This window comes from Rissa tridactyla, chromosome 15, assembly GCF_028500815.1.
Source record: "Rissa tridactyla isolate bRisTri1 chromosome 15, bRisTri1.patW.cur.20221130, whole genome shotgun sequence".
In the NCBI taxonomy this organism is placed as follows: Eukaryota; Metazoa; Chordata; class Aves; order Charadriiformes; family Laridae; genus Rissa; species Rissa tridactyla.
The window spans coordinates 11596242-11615660 of NC_071480.1; the positions used below are offsets into that span (position 1 = coordinate 11596242).

A 19419-nucleotide genomic window follows, 5' to 3' on the forward strand; every position below is an offset into this window, starting at 1 on the left:
GGCCCCATCGTCCCTCCAGCTCCATCACTCCCCCCGTCTATCCCATCCTTGTCCCCATTGTCCCCCCCCAGCTCCATCACTCCAGCTCCATCACTCCCCCCGTCTATCCCATCCTTGGCCCCATTGTCCCCATCATCCCCCCCCAGCTCCATCACCCCCTCCAGCTGTCCCATCCTTGGCCCTACCATCCCCCCTCTGGCTCCATTGCCCCCCAGCCTGGCCCATCCTTGCCCCCGTCCCCCCCCAAGCCTGCCCCAGTCCTGCCTGGCCCTACTGCTCCCTTCTCTGTCACACTCCTCAGCCCTCCAACAGCCTCCAGCTACTGTCCACAGCCCAACTGACACCGCTACCGGCCCCAACGGACACCGACACCAGCCCCAACCGACACTGACACCAGCCCAACTGCCTTGGAACCGCAGGGCTGCCCCCCGCAAGCGTCCCTCAGCGAGGGCTGTTTGCCCACGTATCCACCACCCCGGCTGGACCCACGCCGCGGTGCCGAGGGCTGCCCCGGCTCCCCGCCATGGCCTGGGTCTCTCTCTGCACCATGCAGGCGGCCGGCCCAGCCTCCCCCGGCCCCGGTGCCAGCGGCACGGCCGGCACAAGCTCTGCAGTTCCCAGTTTGCCCTTGGCCCTAACTTAGCTTTTGATCAGTCCCATTTACAGCTGGTACCACCTGGGTACGATCGTCGCGTCGCAGGCAGGGCAGGACCCTCCCTGGTGCTCGGTCACCTGGCAGCCAACAGAGGAGCGCTGGGATGTGATCGAGGGGTACCCCAGGGGGTGCCCCACCCCCCCCCTTGTCCCCAGCCCCTCTCACCGGTGCAGTGTGCCCCGGCTGTGCAGCTGGGGGGTCCGTCACCGCACGATCCAGCCCCCAGGTCCCTGCGGGTGGGCAGCCGCCCCCCTGCCCAGCCCAGCTCGGTGCCAGCCCTGCTGCACACCGGGACCGGGAGCTGGCCCACCCCGGCAAGGCCACCCCGTGCCCGGGTCCCCAAGGCACCTTCCTGGTGGCCAGGGGGAGGCTGAGGGGAGCTGGCGAGGGCACAGGGCACACAAACACCGGCCAGCGCACCAAGAAACGAGAGGCCTTGAACGGGAACAGGCAGCGACTCGAAGACGGGCCATGTTGGCCGCAGCATTGCCAGCTTCATCCAACGTGGCATCGCTGCGGGGCTGGACACGGAAATCCTGGGGCTGGGCAAAGCGTGGACCCGGTGGCAAAGCCGGGCCACAGGGCAGCGGCTGGCGCTGGGGGCCGGGGCTCCCACCCATCCCAAGCCGCACACAGACCACAGGAGGCCGAGGCTGAGCGTGGTTCGGCGTTTATTTGCTGCAGATCCTCAGCACTAGTTTACAAGGCCGTGGCAAAAAAAAAAAAAAAAAGGTTAGAATAAAAAAATCCTGCCACCCCCCACCCTCCGGAGAGGCCTCTGCACAGAACAACCCGACATACAAAATAATCTAAAAGGAGAAAACTATACAGGAGTATTTACACCTCTGATAAATAGACTAATACTGATCCAGGCGCGTCTCTCCAGACCGTGCGTGGTGGGAACAGGACAAGACACGGGTGTTTACGAGGCAGAGGCGCAAGCCCCCGGCGCAGCCAGCCCCCCTCGACAGCAGCCATCCCTGGCGCAGGCTCTGGGCATGTTTCACCACGCGCTCGGGAGCGAGGGCTCATGCTCGAGGAGACAACGGCCACCCCCGGCATGGCCTCGCTGAGGGAATCGCGCTGCCAGGATGCTTCCACCCAGTGCTGCCAGACCAGGGCCCTCATCCAAGCTGTGTCACCCCACGGCTGGGCGAGGACACGTCTGTGCCCCTATGGCACCACTGCACACTGTGACGGTGATAACTCCCTGCCCCTCAGCCCCACCCTGCGCCTGCAGTGACCGTCCCCGGTGCAGGGGACAGCTGGGGGGGGACCAAGGCAGTGGCGTGGGGAAGCCCAGGACAGACTCAGGCCCGCTACAACGAGGGCCAGGAGTTGTCCCTCCGCGGGGACCCCCAGCCGCCCTGGGGGTGCCACCCTTCACCCCGGCACCTGCAGCACCCTGAAACCGCCAGCTGCTAACCACCGGCCATGCACCTTCCCGAGGGGACACCCCAAGTGCTTCAGGACATGGGTGCTGGGGGACCCAGCGGTATGTGCGGCCCAACGCTCGCTGGGGGGATCGGGAGCGGGGAGGGTGCCCGTGACGCCCCGGCTGGCTGAGGCAGGAGGGGAGGATGGTACAGACACGCAGCACCCCCCATCCCACAGCCCATCCTGGGGACAGGACGGGGCTCCCTGCGCGCAGGGGTGTTGGTGTCCCAGTTCAAGCCCGTGAAGATGCTGTCCTGGAGATGAGGCAGTGATGGCGGGGGGGGGCAGAGCCACCGCAACGCCCATGCCCCCTCCTGCTCCCCACGGTAAAGAAACTGCGAAGCTGAAGCTGGGTCCTGGGCCCCGAGGGCCAGGCTGCAGCGTGGCCCCAGCCCCGCAGCCCTCCGGGAGGGGAGACGCTGGGGCTGCCAGGGGCACACCGGCCTCGCAGGGCCAGCGGAGGCTGCTAGTGTCTCTTGGTGGAGGAGACCTTCTTCTTCCTGGCGGCCAGCATCTCATAGAAAGGGTCCCGGCTGATGGCTGCCCTGGTGGGGGAATGAGGGCTGGGGCTAGCTGTACAGCCTTGGGTTAGCTGTACGGCCAGGCAAAAACTGCTGCAGGGCTGGGGCTGACCTCGGGCAGGTCCCTTTGCGCCCCTGGGAAAGCTCCTTCCCCCCCATCCTCGCAGGGTGCCCCGGGAAGCCCTGCCGGCTCCAAGTGCAGCAGACAGGTCCCCGCTGTGTCCCTGCCCGGTGCCGTGCCACCCGCTCCTCGGAGCACTCACTTGATGCACTTGATCCACTCCTCCTTCTCCTCGGGCGTGGGGGCCGAGATGCGGTACACCGTGTGGTTCCCCTCCACCACGCGCCCGTCCGCCTCCGTCTTGCAAGCCTTGATGACCTGGTCCTTGTTGTCGGGGATGTAGAGCTCAAAGCAGTTCTAGGAGGAAGGAGACCATTTAGAGGCAACCCCCACTTCCAAAGTGGACCCCAGGCCGGGAGGGACAAGGCAGGGCACCGGGGCTGCTCCCCTGGCACAGCCACCCCCAGCGCAGCAGAGAGGGACGGACACGCTGCGACCGTCACCCCACGGCCCCCAGCCATCGCGCCCTGCCACCAGCCCTGGACACCGCGGTGACCAGCCCCAGGCCACTGTGATGGGTGGAGGCAGAGACCGCTGTAGGGCCCTCCCGCCTCTCCCAGGGCATCCCTCGGGGGCTGCAGCCCCTCCTGGCCCCTACTCCTGCCCCAACCAAAGCACCAGGGCTGCCCCCCCAGCCCCAGGGGACCCTGCCGCAGCACTCACGGGCTTCTTCGAGTCCTCCACCTCGCGGATGCTCAGGTTCTCCAGGGGGATGATGCCACGGGGCTCTTTATCCTGGTGGGGCCAAGGAGAGGTTTAGCCGCAGGCTGGACACCCCCAAACCCCACCCGCGTGCCCCCAGGCAGGGATGGATGCTGCAAACACCCCTCTGCCCAGGCATTTAGTGCTGGCCTGAGGGCCACGTCCCACACCCCTACAGTCACCGGCACCCCAGCACAGCGGGAGGCAAGCGGCCAGCCCCGCGCCGGGATGCTGCGCCCGGTCTGTGCCATGCAGGCAGAGGAGCGCTGGGCCGGATCCAGCGCCCATCCCTGCCCCGGCTCAGCGCACCCCGAGCCGAGTCACTGACCGTCGTGTACTCGAAGTAGTAAAGGCAGTTGTCGGTCAGGATGAACCAGCGCCGCTTCCACGTCTTCACCCTGCCTCCTGGGGGCAGAGAGGGGCAGGTTGGGCACAGCCCCGGCGGAGCGCGGCCGGGGCACGCGCCGGGAGGCTCGCGGCACATGGAGGCTACGGCAGAGCTGGAGCCCACGCGGACACACACAGCCAAGCACCGGGCGCCGGGGCGCAAGCAGAGGCAGGCAGCCCGGCGGGCGCAGCAGCAGCAGGCAGCACACACCACGCCGGACAGGGGACGAGCAGGAGCGGAAAGCAGACGGATGAGGATGGAGGTGGAGGGTGACGGGGGGTGGGGGGGGCCGAGCCGGGAGCACTGTGCCCGTTCCCACCCAAAACACTGATTCAGCGTGGCCAGAGGATGCTGCAGCCAGGCCCCTCTTGGGTGACGCGGGGACTCTCTGTTCGCACTGACCACGGTCCCGCTGCGTCCCAGCCAGTGCAACGCGGTGCCGGGGCAAAGCGTGAGCCCAGGGCCACGACATGCGGACTTTTGGTTTGTAGAGAGTTTCACAACCACCACTGCAGAGGGAGAAGCCACTCCCTGGGCTCGGGGACCGCTCACCCCTGGGCCCGGCACCCCCTCCACTGCGCCAGCATGCTCTGGCCACCGTGGGATGCCGGAGTGTGCTGCTGGTGCTGGGGGTGCTGCCACCGTGGGACGAGCACGCAGGCCGTGCTGCCTGGGGCCAGCATGGCTGTGAGGAGGCACCGTGTGCGCTGGGGACCCCCATCCCACCGGGAAGGCCCCGTGTCTCCCTGCTCCCCCATGCCCGCTGGCTGCCCACCCCAGTCCCTGCTCCAAAGCCAGGCTGGCACCAGCACTTCCTAGAGGAAAAAGTCCCTCTGCCTCCCTCCAGCCAAGCCCACCCCAAAACCTGGGGCTTGACCCTCTCCAGCCCTGGCCAGGGCTGCAGGTGGGAAGAGGCCACGTGCCAGAGCAGGGTCCCACAGCACAGGGGGAGCCGGGGTCTAGGGCCCGCAGGGGTGCAGGGCTCCATGGGCTCAGGCAGCGCTTGCAGAGCCGTAAGGAACCAAGGGCGGGTGCAGCCCCTAGGGAGGCACCAACGCTCCCCGGCACCCCGTGGCTGCAGGTGGTGGAGCCAAGCAGCGCCGGCACCCAGCGTGGGGACTGCCGCGAGCCCCCAGTGCGGCACAGACGGCTCCTGCCTGCTCCCACCCAGCTCCAGGCACTCACCACCCCCAAGCCCCCCGCACATGGACTGAAGCCCTTCCTGAGGACACCCCAAATCCGTCCCCATCCCTTGTGGCACCGAAGGCAAAGACCCGCTGCGGCCAGTCGAGCTGCCTGCGCACACGGCGAAGCACAGACAGGCGGGTGGCCCCCACCAGTAGCTGGGCAAGGAGCGGCCCCCGTCCCCGTCCATCCCCGGGCCGTGGGGTGGCACCAGGGCAGCGGAGGGGGCCAGCAGGCCGGGGGGAGCGTTCGGCATCGGCGGGGCCAGTACCCCGCGTCCCTGCCCTGGTGGCGGCAGGAGCGGGGCTGTCCCCTCGGCAGGCGAGGTCCCCGGGGCGGTGCGGGTGGTTAGCAGCAGCAGCAATGAGACTAATCACCAGCAATTAAAAACGAAAAGGAAACGAAGCCCCAGCGGCGTGAGCAGAGCGGGGAGAGGGGTACGTACCTCCTGGAGTTGGGGGCAAGGAAAGGAAGAGCCAAAATCATGGAAACATACAAATGAGGGAGAAAAGAAAATTAAAAAAAAAGGAAAAAAAAAAAAAAAAAAAAAGAGGAAACCCCAAAGAACCCCCCTCGCCCCGCGCGGGTCAGTGGGGCAGGGCTGCAGCAGGGAAGCCGTGAGGGGCCGGGCGGGCGGCACCGCCGCGGGGGCCAACCTGCCCTGGCTCGCTGTGGCTCTGCGGGACGGATCTCCTCAGCTGGGGGGTGCAGGACCTGGCTCCCCCCACCCCATGGCCTCCCTGTGGGTCCCTCCCTGCCCCAGAGTGGGCTGATTCGTGGCAGCTGGTCTGGGGCCCGCAGCGGCTCTGCCGCCTCTCTGCCCCCCTGCGCCGCCAACAGCCCCGACAGCGGCAGTCGCCAACATGCCGGGCAAGGCGCCCTTCCGCCAGCGGGACACTGGGCTTGCTCAGGGACAGGAGAGGCAGGTCTGCGGCTCTCCCCTGCGTCCCCCCACCCCAGAGCTGGGGGGCAGATGGGCCCTGCTCAGCCCCAAGGCTGGGCTCTGCACTGGTCAGGGCATGGTGGGGGGCAAGGCCCCTCTCCCATCCCGAGGGGGTGGCAACATGGCAGAAACACCCCCCGGTGAGAGGACAGAGTCCCATCCCCAGCCAGAACCCCAGGGAAAGGCCCCCACTAGATCCCGCTCCTGCCAGAACCCCGTCCCCCCTCGCTTAACCCGGGCAGAGGACTCCCCAGAGCTGCCGAGAGGAGAAGCCACAGGAGCCAGGGCGTGGAGCGGGCTCGCCGGCCTCGAGCCGGGCTGTGCAGCGGGGCCGCGGGGATGCCATGCACGCTGCCTGCATGTGGAGCCGGGATGCGGAGGTGATAATGCTGTGGGAAGGTGAGGCAGGGACCAGTCTGTGGCATGGAGGGGGGGGACACACGCAGCCTGGGGCAGCTCGCCGCTCGCTCCCGGGGGCCTGCTCCGACAGGACCCTGCTGTGACTCGGTGACGAGAAGGGCCTCGTGGTCTCTGTTCTCCGACACCGGACCCTGGTGCCATCTCTGCACCCCGGGGCTTGCCCAACCTAGGGGCAGAATCCCCCAGGACGCCCACCCAGCCGCACCGCGGGGCCTCATCAGCTGAGTCAGCTCCTGCCGCCCAGCCCAGGGAAGATGGAGGGCTGCTGGACCTCTACGGGGGCTGTGCCCCTGTCTGCAGCCTCCTGCCCCCTCCCCTCCACAGGACCACGCTCCAAGGAGCCAGGCCAGCAGGAGAGGTGCAGGCAGCCCAGGGGCGTCGCACCCACAGCCCAGCTCCTCCCCGGGCCGCGTCTGCCCGGTTGCCAGCACTCACCTAGCTTCAGCAGCCAGCCCTCCCGGTCTGGGTTGAAGAAGGTGTGGGTGAGGTCATTGCCATCGTCCTCAGGGATTTTGAAGGGTTCGTTCTTGATGCTCTCATAGAGATTCTGGTACAATGATACATGGCGTCAGCTCTGCTCCCCTGAGGAGCCCTGCGGCAGGCCAGCTCCACAGCCCAGGCCTGTCCCCTCCGCGTCCCCTCCCTCACCCGGAGCAGCTCCTCAGGTAGGTCCCCCCCATCGTTGATGCCACGGTTCATGGCGATGAAGCGCTCTGCCGTGGGTTTGTCCTTGACGTTGGGGTTGTGCAGGCTGGTGTTCAGCATGATGATAGCAAAGGAGAGCACGTAGCAGGTATCTGCAGGGGCAGAAAGGAAAGTCAGCTGCAAGGCAGGACGGACGGGGAGAGGGGCTGGGACAGGCGCTCACCTGTGGACTGGAAGACGCCAGGGTTGCACTGGCAGTACCTCTGGGCAAAGGCCTCCATCATCCGGTCGATCTTCTGCGCCTCCCCAGGCAGCCGGAAGCTCCACAGGAACTGCCTGTGAAGAGCGAGGTGTCGCACTGCTTTGGGGGCTCCATGTGCCCTCCGGCCACGCTCACGTCGCAACAGCCCCCCTGCCAGCCCACTGCCCATCTCCCCTGATGGGACACGGCTCAGCTCCCAGCCCCCTTCGCTCACCGCAGGGCCTGCACGAGGTTGAGGTCAGTGAACTCGTGCAGCTCCACAAAGGCATGCAGGACTTGGATGTTGAACTCATCCCTGCGGGAACAAAGCCAGAGCACGAGGGATGCATGATCAGCAAGTCCTGTGACTGCCGAGCGGCCCCACGTCTCCCTGCTCCCCTCCAGACTCTGCTCAGCTGTGGGAGGAAACTTGCAGCTGCCCCCCGACTCGAGTCCTGGGCTAGTTTGCACACACTGGCCTCTTGCAAGTGCTGACCACGGATCGAACATCCCCAGCCGGTCCTAGCACTCAGGTTGCCCAGCCCCCCGCGTACCCCCACTCAGCTGCCCTGGAAGCTCAAAGTGTCCCATCTCTCAGGTGGTGAGAGCCCAGGGCATTCCCAGGAGACCCAAGCCGCCCCAGGCCAGCATACCTCTCGCCCAGGTAGTCACCGATGGCTGTCTTGTTGAGGCCCTCTCCCTTGTACAGGAACTGAGCGATATCCTCGCATGTGGTCTTCAGCAGGTCGTTTTCGATCAGGAACTGGATGCCCTGGAGCGGTGCAAGAGGCGTTGCTCTGGGGCTTGCTGCTGACCCCGCCAGCCCGCCCGCTGCCTCCCCAGCCCCGGCCCTGGGTGCTGGCTCTGCCCCGGCCCCGGTGGGTGGCCAGGCACCCGGACCACAAGGTGGCAGAGCCCAGCATGGCCCTAGATGGGCTGGTGAACTGCCCCGCTCCCCGCCCAGCCCACCCTGCAGTACCTTCTTGGGATCCATGTTGAACTTCTTCCTGCCCATGGCCACCTGCTTGTTCCTCTGCATGTTTTTCCTGCAAGGCACAAAGCAGCTCTGAGCACCCAGGAGGGATCTGGCTGCCTCCTGCCTGCCCCGTCGCCCCTCGGGCAGAGCACTGCGCGGAGGGGACAGCCTGGACCGAAAGGGAGCCCAGCAACTTTGACGGGGCCAGGCCCCCTGCGTCAAACCTGCACAGGGTGAAGCCAGCACACTGCTCCGTGTCTCTGCCCTGCTCCATGGCAGAGCAGCATGGGGCTGCTCTCGGCCTGACGGGGCCCGGAGCAAAGAGGAGCTGCCATGCCCCGTCCACTGGGTCACCCCGTGCAGAAGGGGTGCCGGGTACAGCACCTCTGCATGGGGGGAGGCTAGGGCAAGCTGGGTGCGGCAGGGCTCTGGGCAGAGCAGCCTTCAGCCCCCAGTGGGGCCAGCAAGAGGGTGACAGCCTTCATGCCCCAGTGAGTGATTGGAAACGACGCTGGGAGTCAGCTCCCGTCGGCCGCTGGGACCCCCTAATCCCAGGCTGGCACCGCCTGCGCCAGCTCAGAATAACAAAGTCCCACAGTCGCCGTGGCCAGACAGAGGGGCCGAGGCTTGGAAAAACAGACCTTTGGAGCAGCAGTTCAGACTGGGATCCTGCTCCTCCTAGGATTTCAGAGTGCCTGGGAAAGCCAGCCGGACCAGCACCCATGGGATGGGGCTGCCCACGGCTCCCACACGGTGCAAGTGAGCCGGCGTTCAGGGGAGGGGACGCAGCGGAGGCCATGGGCTGCCTCGACAGCAGAGGACTCACCTCTCCTCCGTGGACCCCAGGTTCTCGATCTCATTCGTCACTTCTGCTATCTCATCTTTCAGACGCTGAGGGGAGAGAGCGCACTGAGACAGGAGGTGCCCCCCTTCCTCCCTCCCTCCCTCCCAAACCCTCCAGCCCTCCCCCCTGACAGTAGCCCTGGGGCCATTCCCCCAGGAGGCTGCAGCAGCCCCTCCTTCCTTCCTTCCCTCCTTCCCACCCCGAGTGCTGCCCTGGGGCTGAACCAGCTCGGGGGACACTCACAGAGGGGGCTGGCTGCACCCCGCTGCTAATCCCCCTGCAGCATCGCTATGATCCGAGTGTGCAGGAAGGAAGAGATTCAGAGGTTAACAAAATTACCCCCTAATCCCTTTAGATCATGCCCAGCATATGGCAGTAATTAGCCCCTGCTGCCTTAATCAGGGACACGGCTGACAAGTGTCCCAGATGAGCGCTGACCTCGCAGTCGCTTGCCAGGGCAGTGGCCTGGCCCAGAGACACGGTCCCTGCCCGTGCCAGGGAGGGGCTGGCACGGAGACGCCGGTGCCCCGGGCTGTGGGGAATGGCACAAACGCACAGCCCGGAGCTCCGCAGGGCGCAAGGAAAAGCCACAGCTGCCTCGGCCCGGCAGGGCAGGACCACATCCCCTGCTGGGACCCTCGCCCCAGCCCTGTTGACCCGCAGAGGCAGCGCTATGGGCAGCAGCTCACGGGCTCCCTGCAGCAGCTGCCAGTGCCTGCCCGCGGGTGCAGCTCCCCCTGCCCTGTGGGTCCAGCAGCTCCAATCCTCTGCCCCAGAAGGTCCACAAGAGCCCTCAGGGGCTGCAAGGAGCCAGGGGCTGGCAAGGAAATGAGACGGAGCACAAACCCGAGCCATGGCCCTGCTCCTGCACGGGCTCTGGAGCACTGCATCCCGATCCCACAGCCGTCACACACAGCCCTGGCCGGGGCAGCCTCTCCTGGGCCACCCTCCCCGATCCCAGCAGCAGGGGTGGGGTGGCAGGCACCCTGACCAGTGACATGGGCAGGGAGATCGTCCCCTGTCTCCCAGGGGACAGCCCTGAGCAAGAGGCTGCTACACCCAGGACAGGGGGATTGTGCACGGGTGGTGGCCCTCAGCATCACACCTGTATGTCAGCCAGCAGCTCCTGCTTGCGGCGGCGGATGTTCTCCAGCTCCTGGCACTCCTCCGGGGTCAGGTCACTGGGCACTGGGCAGAGACACAGTCAGGTCAGCATGCGTGGCCCTGGAAACCATCCCCACCAGGCTCCAGACGCAGCCGCTGATCCTGGCCGGCAGCGTGGGGCCCGGCAGGAGCTGGGCTGTGGAGCTGCCGGGTGCCAGGAGGAGCTGGGATGGTGAGCAGTGTCCATGCAGCGGCTGAGTGCCACCGACGGCATGCGAGGAATGCGAGGGCCAGGGCATCTCCCCGTAGGGTAGCAGCAGCGGCGGGGGAGCCGGGCGCTGCCCGTTCCTGCTGATTCAGCCCGCAGCAGCAGGGCAGCGAGGGCAGCAAGGACCAGCACGGCCCCTGGACCAGCTCCAGCATTCCTCCCCGCGGCCCTGGCCCTCTGCTCTACCCTAGCTGGGCTGGTGTCAGTGCCCGTCCCGGTCCCTGCTGTGGCTGGGTGGCTCTGTTGTGCCCCACCACACTGGGCTGTGCAGAGGCCTGGGGCCCCACAGGTTGCTCTGCCGCACCGGGCCAACCCCAGAGAAAACCAGCTCCTGGCTGCCCTTGCAGATCCCTCTGTGCTGGATCCATCCTTCCGAGCCAGGGCCCGGAGCTGGCGCACCCTCCGGACAAACCTCGCCCACACGCCATGACATCTACACCTCCCTGTCACCCCATGGCAGCCAGGCACCCCCTTCCCAACACCATCCCCAAGGCTCAAGCCCGGGGCTGCCGCACGTCCCGCCTTGCTCCCGAGCCCTACAGCTCCTGGGACATTCCTAGTGCTCCCTGGCGCGTGACCTCCCGTTCCACAGTGACACGGCATCCCATTTCTGTTCCCTCCCGTCCCCAAGGTCACCCGCTCCTCCAGCAGTGCTCCCGTCCCTCTCTACCACCCGCGCCTGCCACCTCTGCCAGCGGGTTCCAGCAGCTCCCTCGCACGTCACACCAAGGTTGCCTGCGAGAACACCGAAGCACCAGCCCTCCAAAGTTCTGTCCCCGAGGGCGGTGGCAGCAGCACCCGCCGGCTCAGCCCTCACGCCGCCTCCCGCCCAGGGGTGCCGGGGACAGGCGCCCGGCAGGGCTGCCACCGCCCTCTCCTTCCCCAAACGTCACAGCTCCATTCTGCCGAGGCCCTGCGTGCCACCACGGCTGTGGTCTCCAGGCCACAGCTGCCACCAGCCCCGACTCACCCACAGCGTCCCCAGCACGACCGCCTGCCCCGTACCAGCGCCCACGGACACCACGTGCCTTCGGACCTCAACCGCACATCGTTTCTCCCCGCGCCGCCGCCTCCGTGAGAGCTGCGACCACGCAAACCGAATCTCTGAACTCAGCACTTCCCTGGCTCCGCTCGGGCTTTCTGATGAACTTCCTCCTTCGCAAAAATCCCCCGCTGCCACGGTTGGAGGCAGCCTCAGCTTGCGACACCATCCCTCCAGACGCGACAACAACAGTTCCCAATATTTTCAGTCTCTGACGCCAGGAAGTATGAACCAGACAACCTGGCTCATAGCACCAGGTTAAAAGTTATTTAAACTTAAAATACCGTTGGTCTTTCCTTATCGACACATCCAAGCACCTTTCGCACACCCCAGCGCTGTTCCCGCAGGGCTCGGCCCCTCCTGCCCGGAGTCCAGGGCACCCGGCAAGCCCAGGCTTGCTGCGGGGGGGCCGGGCTGCATCGCACGTCCGTTGCCAGACACAAAACCCTTTAAATCCCTGAGCTGCAGCACACGCCGCAGGACCCTCCTGCCCGGCCGCGGCCGCAGGGGAGGTGAAATTCGGTGCCAGGCTGGACCTGTCCCGAGGCGAGCCGGCCGAGGGCTGCAGCCAGCAAAGCGAGCCCCGGCAAGAGCAGCTCTGCCTCCCCCTGCCCACCTGCGAGCGGGTTGGGGGCTCGGCGGGCCCCGGGGCAGGCGCAGCAGAGGATGAGAGGCTGCAGGGCTGAGGGGGCCGGTGGGTCTGTTCCGGAGCTGGGGAAGGTCCCTCCCCGCCTGCGCTGCTGCTGCGGAGGGTGAGCACTCGTGACAGCAGCCCAGCCATGTCAGCAGCAGCCAGAGGAAGAGAAACCCCAGACGCAAGAGCTTTTCTGGGGAAGGAAGAGGGCGTTAACCCTTCCCCGGTGCTCTGCACAGCACCCACCCGCAGTGCTGAGCGGAGCCCAAATGGCTCCCGAGAGGCCGGCGAGCCTTGCCGTGGGCTGCAGGGAAAGGGAGGCCGGAGCAGGCGCTCGCTGCCCCAGCTTCATCCCAGCACGGGAGCTGGGGGACAGCGGGACTGTGGGGACCCCAGCACTGGTGTGTGCTCCCCACCATCATGAGGCCCCAGCGCAGGGGGCCCGGGGGCTCCGCAGCTCCTGCTGCTGGCAGCCGAGCCTGAGACCCTGTATGCCGGCGGCAGCAGGAGGGCACAAGGGGCACCGGCAGGATTTGTCCGTCCGTCCCAGGCTCCGAGGTCGCTGGGGCCTGTGGCAGCTGGGAGCAGGAGCAGCAGCATGGCCCCCACTCCCGCCGTGCCCAACACAGAGTGAAGCCCCCTGAGGCGTGCAGAGACTACGCTCCCCCCTGCCATGCTCCTTCCTACCCCGCTGCCCCCAGACAAGCAGGCAGGGCCAGTGGCACGGGAGCGGGGCAGATGCGGAGCCGCTCACCCGCCTCCCCTCGCCCCGGCCCCACCACCCTCCCCATGTCCCCAGGCCAGGCTCACCGCTGCCCTCCGCCCTGAGCACCATCCTGGCAGGCCCGTCTCCAGCAGCTCCGTCGGCTGTGCCTGTGCTGCCTGCGGCTCCGGAGAGCTGCTGCTGTTTTGGGGCGCGGACACCTGCCCGCCCCGGTGCTTCCCGGGGTGACTCAGGGCTGCTCCGGGCCAATGAGCTCTGGGGACACCCGGGCGTCATCCCGGCCTCGCCAGGAGCCAGCACCAGCAACACCCTGTTCCTGCCGCAACGAGCCCGTGGCCGCCAGCGCCTTAACTCCTCTGCTCCCGGCCGGGCGGGGAAATGGGGCAACCGGGGCCCTGCTCCCCCTCCTCAGCCTGGGGTCAGGGGACGTGATGTGTTGGGGTGCTGGCCAGGCAGGCACAGGGGGCTGGCCCAGCCCTTCCTTCCTTGAGGGCTGCCAGGACCCTCAACCCAGCACATCTTGAGCTCGCTACGGCAATGCTGGGGCCCCCCACCGCACCAGACCCCCGTCCCAGCCCCACAGCTCCCTGTCCGGCTCTGCCAGACCCCCTGTTACAGGCCCAGGTCCTGTCTAGGCTGTAAGGACCGAGCCCCGGGCAGGACCGGGAGGGCTGTCCAGGCTCCGCAGCAGGAGCGAACCCCCGGCACGTCCCCGTCCCGCTGTCAGCTGCCTGGAGAGGCCGCCTGAGCCTCGGCCGCCTTGACTCAGCTAAATCCTGCTCAGCAGCGCGAGATGGAGAAACAGCACCCAGAACGCTGGCTACGGAGCGAGGGGAGGAAGGGCTTGGGAAGCCTCGTGTTGGTCCTTTGGCCCACAGCTGTGCCGCAGCACTTGCCAGCCCTCCCGCCAGCCCACGCCATGCCTGCGCCGGCCGTGCCGGAGGGGCAAAGGCACCGGGTTTAGGCAGTCCACGGGGACGAGCCCAGGGTACCGCCAGCGGCTGTCCCTGGGCGCTGGTGTGGGGTGCTGCTGCCCGCTCCCGCCATGCCCATGGCTGGGGGGGCCCAGGGGGCCCCCAGAAGCTTCCTGCCCGTCTCAGCACACCACATCCTGTTTTCACCGCGCCGCGCGCACATCCTGGGTTGCGTCAGCCCCATCCTTCCCCACCGACAGCCGAGGTGCCTCAGGAGGAGTTTGGGGACAGGCAGCTCCAGGAAAGACCCTCCCAGGCGTCCAGACCCCGCACCCGGAGCCAGCCAGGGCCCTCGTGCTGCTTCGGAGGAGCGCTGCCCATTGCCCCACTCCCTGTGCCCAGAGCTCCCCAGGGAACCCACATCCGCAGCCGCCTGCCTCACTCCCTGGCAGCTCCAGGCTCCCACACCCCCCACGCACAGAGCCCCAGCCCACGGTGTGGCCAAGCAAGCACCGGCTCGGCCGTGTCCACACGCACCGAGCAGGTGCCGGGAACACAGCCCGGCAGACACCTCGCTTGCTCCCCGCACTGTTCACCGTGCCAGGCCTCAGGAGGCGCAGAGCCTGCTGCTGCTCGGCCTCAGCTGCCAGCAGGGCGCAGGGCTGGCCGGAGGAGGTCTCACACCCTCGTGCCCCACGGCACAGCCACCCTCGGTCACAGACTCGGGGCAGGAACCCGCAGACCGCAGCAGCAGCTCACACAAGGGGCCAGCCTACAAGGGCAGCTCCAATGCAGCAGGCGCTGGGCGGCGTGGCACAGATTTCGGTTTGGAGAGTGCTGCCCCGAGCTGCCCTTGCAGCTACAGGCACCTGCAGTGGCGAGGGTGGCCGAGTGCTCACGCATCGCCCAGAGCAGGGCAGGTGGGTGAGGGGCCGGGGCAGGACCTGCCACAGCCGTGCTGGGCTGCGTGCATCCTCCCGGCCACTGCCACCAGCTCCTGAGCCCCCCCCCGCCCCAGCGTGGCGCCCACCACCGGTGCGGGACAATGCCAGGCGAGGCAGCCCAGTGCCCAGCTGCCCTGCCAGGGCTCAGCGCCTGCAGAAGCCGGAGCCTGTGGAGGCCGGTGGTGCGCGGGGGAAGGAGGCGGCGAGACAGCGAGGACTCTCTGTGCCGCTGTCAGCAGGAGCCATATGGAGCCGGAGCCGTGGGCACCGCCGCATCTACTGGGGGGACAGGGACCCCACGGTGAGCAGAGGGGAGGGCACAAAGCGCCTACCTGCCTTGGCAGCCACCGAGGGGCAGAGGAAGGCCTGGAAACTGGAGGCACAGAGTTCGCTGACCGTCCCCATGCTGCGGAGGTCCGACTCCGACGGGGCAGGCAGAGGCCTGGCAGGTCCCGTGTGGCTGAGCAGCGGCTCCCCGGCGCCGGGGCCCGCGGGCAGGGTGCAGGCAGGTGAGCCGGAGGACTCCCCGCTCTGGCTGGAGCCGGGGAAGGCGGCTCTGGCAGGGGAGCTCCAGCGGCGGGAGCCCACGCACCAGCCCCAACCAATCCCTGCCGCTCCCTGCCTGCACACCAGCCCCGCTCCCTGCCTGCACGCCAGCCCGCTCTGCTCCCGATGCTCCGGATGGCAGCTCAAAGCCACTTAGAGGACAAGGAGTTTGGGAACTCCCCGGCAGCCCCCCCGCCCAGGGCCGTCTGCCCCCCGGCAGCCCCCTTGCCCCCGCGGGGGGCCGGCAGTGGGGTATTTTTAGAGCGGTTTTATCCCTCCGTATTAGAGCATTAAGCATCGGGAGCCGGCGGTCGCGTAGCAACCATCACTGCATAAAGGAAGGTGCACCAAGAGACAAGGCGGCTCTGGCAAGGCGTGGGGAGCAGGGGGTGCTGCCACAGCCCCGGCTCGTGGGGCGCAGGGCCCAGGCGCTGATCCCGGCACAGCCCCAACAGGCTCTGCCTGCCCCGCGTGCCATGCACGGGCAGGCCCGCTGCGCCTTCTGCCAGCCCCCCGGCAATGCCGGTCAGACGGCTGAGCTCCGGGCATGCCCCGGCGGCAATGGAGGTGCCTCCTGCTCTGCTGCGGTCCTGGAGTACAGGGGGGTCCTGCAGCAGGAACCAGGGGGATCCTGCCCTGGGATCCCGCCCCCCAGCCCCACTGCACCTGCGTCCCCCCAGCAAACCCAAACCGGACCGACAGCTCTTCCCCTCAAAGCAGGAGCAATCCCTGAGCGCAGGGCATGGCCGTGAGTAACAAACCCCAGAGCCTGTTGGGGCACGAGGCAGCGTCCTGTGGGCAGCCCGGCCGCCGGCTCTCGGCTGCCAGGAGCCAGCAAGCTCTGCTCGCCTGCGCCAGCAAGCACTGGGACGCGCTGAGCTAGGAGAAACCTGAGCCGGGCAGGTTCACCAGGAGCCCTGACGGGGCAGGCAGCAGGGGAGGGCACCCTGGAAGAAGCTGCCCTTGCCGGCAGAAGAGTGTAGGTCAGGAGGGGACCCTGGCTCCCAAGAGCAGTATGGCTGCAGACAGGAGGAAAGGCGGAAAAAGGCAGCTCCCAGGGCTGCGAGGGCGGCCAGGTGCTTGCTGCTGACATGACCGACCTTCTAGTTTCAGCACCGCTTCCCCTTTCCCAGGGGCCACAACGCCAGGAGGCAAAAGGGCAGGTGAGAGGAGCCGGGGGGCTGAGCCGGGCACGTGGTATGGCAAGCGCCCTGGACAGGCATCTGGAGAAACCCTCGGGCAGCAAGGGCACCCATGGGTGTTCCAGTTGGCTTGAAGCAAGGCCAGGCGTCATCTCCCTCGCAGAGCGACCCAGACACCCGGCTCGGTCCTCGCACCCTGGCCAGGCAAGGCAGGGTGTTTACAAACATCCCAGGATTAAGTTAACCACAGTCTCCAGGCCTTGATCCTCCCGCCTGCCGGAAAGCGGGGCCCCGGAGAGCAGCCTCCCCCTCCCTCAGGCCCAGAGCAGAAACGGGCCAAAACAGCTGCTCAGGGACACGCGGGCCTGGCTGCATCCCTGACGTGTAATTGCTGAGCGTCAGCGACGTGGCTTATCATTCCCTGCTGCCGAAGATCTCAGGAGAGGCACGGGTTCATTGCCTCTGCCCGAGCCCTGCCAGCCCCTGGCTCTGCTCTCTGAGCCCGGTGCCGTCTCTCCACTGTCCCCGTGTCTTTGACCTGGGAGCCCCAGAGCTCTGCGGAAGAGCCGCTCCCCGCACCGGGCCCAGCAACTTGCCTCGGCTCACCCCTGCGCCATGCCAGGGGAGGAGCTGGTGTGTCACTGGCAGCGTCCCCCCCTCCAGTCCCCTCAGCGCCGAGGCGCATGCTGTGGTCAAGGGCTGCCACCGAAACCGCTGAGCCCACACCAAAGGGCCTGCCAGCAAAACAGGGCTGTGCAGAGTGGCAGTGAGGAGGGGGCAGGGATTCCCACCGGGTAGGGACCCCCAGCCTGCTGGGGAATTTACAGCCCACCCTCCTTCAGGGATCTCCCGCACCTCACACAGCCCATCCTGCCTCCTGGCACCAGCCATCCTACCCTAGACAGCGAGGCCCCCGAAGCACAAGCCGCTTTGCGGGAGGCTGCATCAGCCCCGCTTAGAGAAATCCCTTAATCCCCCGGGCCAGAGCGAGCAGTAATCCCTCGGGTGCAGCAGGATTATCAGCACTGCCCAATCCCCCTTGCCCCAGGGCCGGACCTGAGCCAAGACAGGGCCCAGCTCAGGACACGGTGCCAGGACGGGATGGCGCTCCCTGCAGCAGGCCTGGGTCCCCATCACAACACTGCTGTCCCACCGCTCCAGAGGCACTTGCCCCTGCACCTCCTCGCTCAGTCAGCTCTGGTCTGGGGATGGTTCAGCGTCACTATCATCCCCGCAGGGAGATGCTGGGAAGGGGGTGGGAGTGCAGCCCCACGCCCTGGCAGGAGCGGGGGGAGCCCGCATCTGTGCCGCCAGCTGCTCACCCCGGGATTTGCTCTCTGCTGAGGCAGACGGCTGGAGAGGGGCTGCGTATCGCGGGGCAGACACTGGCGTCAGCACAATCCCACCAGCAAGAGCCTCCCGCGTTGGGCTCCCACCACACTGAGACCTCAGCAAACCGTCCTCTGCAAAACCAACAGAGCTCAAGGGCTTCGGGAGAGCTGTGGACCGTGATGTCCCTGCAATAGGGACAGCAGCGGAGACCTGGAGGCAGCTGTGCTGCCCATTCTGAGCGCCGCCCTGCGGTACGGTGAGCGGGCAATTTCTGATGCTGAGAGGCAACCCGGGACGTCTTCCAGGCAATTCTGGGAAGCAGCAAGAGGCTGCTCGCAGAATCGCTCCCTGCAGTGCTCTCCCACTAATGGGCTGCATACAACAACGCCCATGCTGGGCCGCACACACCAGCAGGGCTGGGCGCTTGCACCTTATCTCACACATTAAACTCCCCACCGCCGAGTGCAGTCACTTCTGGGTGGAACAGCAGCCTCCTAATCAGCTGCGTTGCACAACTGCGGCAGGCAGGAAGCTGGCCCGTGAGCCAGCACTGCCAGCACCAGCATCTTCACCGGCACCGGCAGCACCCGGGTGACCTCAGCTCCCTGGAAGAACAGTCACCAGCACGGCTCACAGCATCGGGACCTTGGTTTCAGATCTCACCCAGAGAGACCCCAGCCTCCCCCTCAGCAAAGTCCTCGCCCAAGGAAAACCCACCTGCTCACAGGATTTAGAAAGTCGAGGCACAGGCAGTGCCTTCCTGCCTGATCCTGCTCCTCTAGACATAGCGGATGGAGGAAAGCGGGAATGCAACCTGCATGTGCACCAGAGGGAACCTGCAGCCCCTGAGCCAGCTTGCCCCGGTCAGCTCACCGTGGGCACACAGGACCGGGGTGGTTTGTGAGACATTCAACAGACTCCATCCACCCCAGCCTGCCCTGCGGATCCGCAGAGCCCCAACTCCCGGCAGCGCTCAGAAGCATCATCTGAACACGAAGTGTGAGCGGCGGAGGGAAGGTGTGCAGGCTGCGGGTCCCGGAGCCCGGCAGCACCGGCACTGCAGGCAGCAGGTCCCACACCGCAGCAGCAGGTTCGCGGCCCGGCAGCACCGACACTGCAGGCAGCGGGTCCCACACCGCGGGCAGCTCGCGAGCTGTGGCAGCAAAGCAGCGGCGGGGGTGAACCCGGGGAAGGACGAGGCCGTGCCGCCAGCGAGGCGGGAGCGCCCGGGGGGGCCCCGCGCCGGCTGCGGGCCCCGGTCTCCTCCCGGTGCTTCCTCACCGCTCCCCGGCCCCGCCCGGCCGACACCGCGCGTGGGCGAGCGGTCGCCCTGTCACCTGCGGGCGCGGGTCCCGCCGCCCCCGAGCCCCGGCCCGACCCGGAGCCACCGCCCCTGGCCCCGCACCTGGGAGCGGCCCCCGCCCCACCAGGGACCACCCCCCCCCCCATCACGGGCCGCCCCGGCGCCTCGCTCCTGCCGCCTGCCCGAGGCCGCGGGACCCGCCCCGGCCCTCCCCTTCCCCCGCCGCGCCCGGCCCAGGTGGGGGTCCCGGAGCAGCCCGTCCCGGCCCCGCACTGACCGTAGCCGCCCTCCTCCTCCATCCCGCCGCCACCGCCGCTCCGGCCCCGCCCGCGTGACGAGGGCGCCGAGGCCGCCACGGGCGGCGGCACGTGACGCGGGCGCGGGCGGG

At 67.6% G+C, this 19419-nt stretch overlaps 1 protein-coding gene across 4 annotated transcripts; it reads right to left on the reverse strand.

The window, feature by feature from the left end:
• Positions 1-1316: 1316 nt before the first annotated feature.
• CYTH1 (cytohesin 1) lies at positions 1317-19379 on the reverse strand. 4 transcript variants are annotated; one of them, XM_054221675.1, is made up of 13 exons: positions 19309-19379; positions 10184-10266; positions 9061-9125; positions 8238-8304; positions 7912-8030; positions 7494-7574; positions 7241-7353; positions 7021-7169; positions 6808-6919; positions 3765-3841; positions 3398-3469; positions 2877-3031; positions 1317-2637 (listed from the first exon to the last, which is right to left on the reverse strand). In XM_054221675.1, the coding sequence occupies exons 1-13, from the start codon at positions 19328-19330 to the stop codon at positions 2559-2561; spliced, it is 1194 nt and encodes a 397-aa protein (XP_054077650.1). In that variant the 5' UTR covers positions 19331-19379; the 3' UTR covers positions 1317-2558. The 4 variants fall into 4 exon arrangements, with proteins under 4 accessions (XP_054077650.1, XP_054077648.1, XP_054077651.1 ...); XM_054221673.1 differs by lacking the exon at positions 19309-19379 and adding an exon at positions 12937-13362; XM_054221676.1 differs by lacking the exon at positions 19309-19379 and adding an exon at positions 5455-5457.
• Between the last annotated feature and the right edge of the window lie 40 nt (positions 19380-19419).

Coding starts and splice junctions, on each gene's coding strand:
- CYTH1 (XM_054221673.1), bottom strand. CDS start 13,126: ATGACGCCCGGGTGTCCCCAGAGCTCATTGGCCCGGAGCAGCCCTGAG. Junction 8,305..9,060: donor CTGGGGTCCACGGAGGAGAG/GTGAGTCCTCTG, acceptor TGTGCCTTGCAG/GAAAAACATGCAGAGGAACA. Junction 7,170..7,240: donor TGGCGTCTTCCAGTCCACAG/GTGAGCGCCTGT, acceptor CTGCCCCTGCAG/ATACCTGCTACGTGCTCTCC.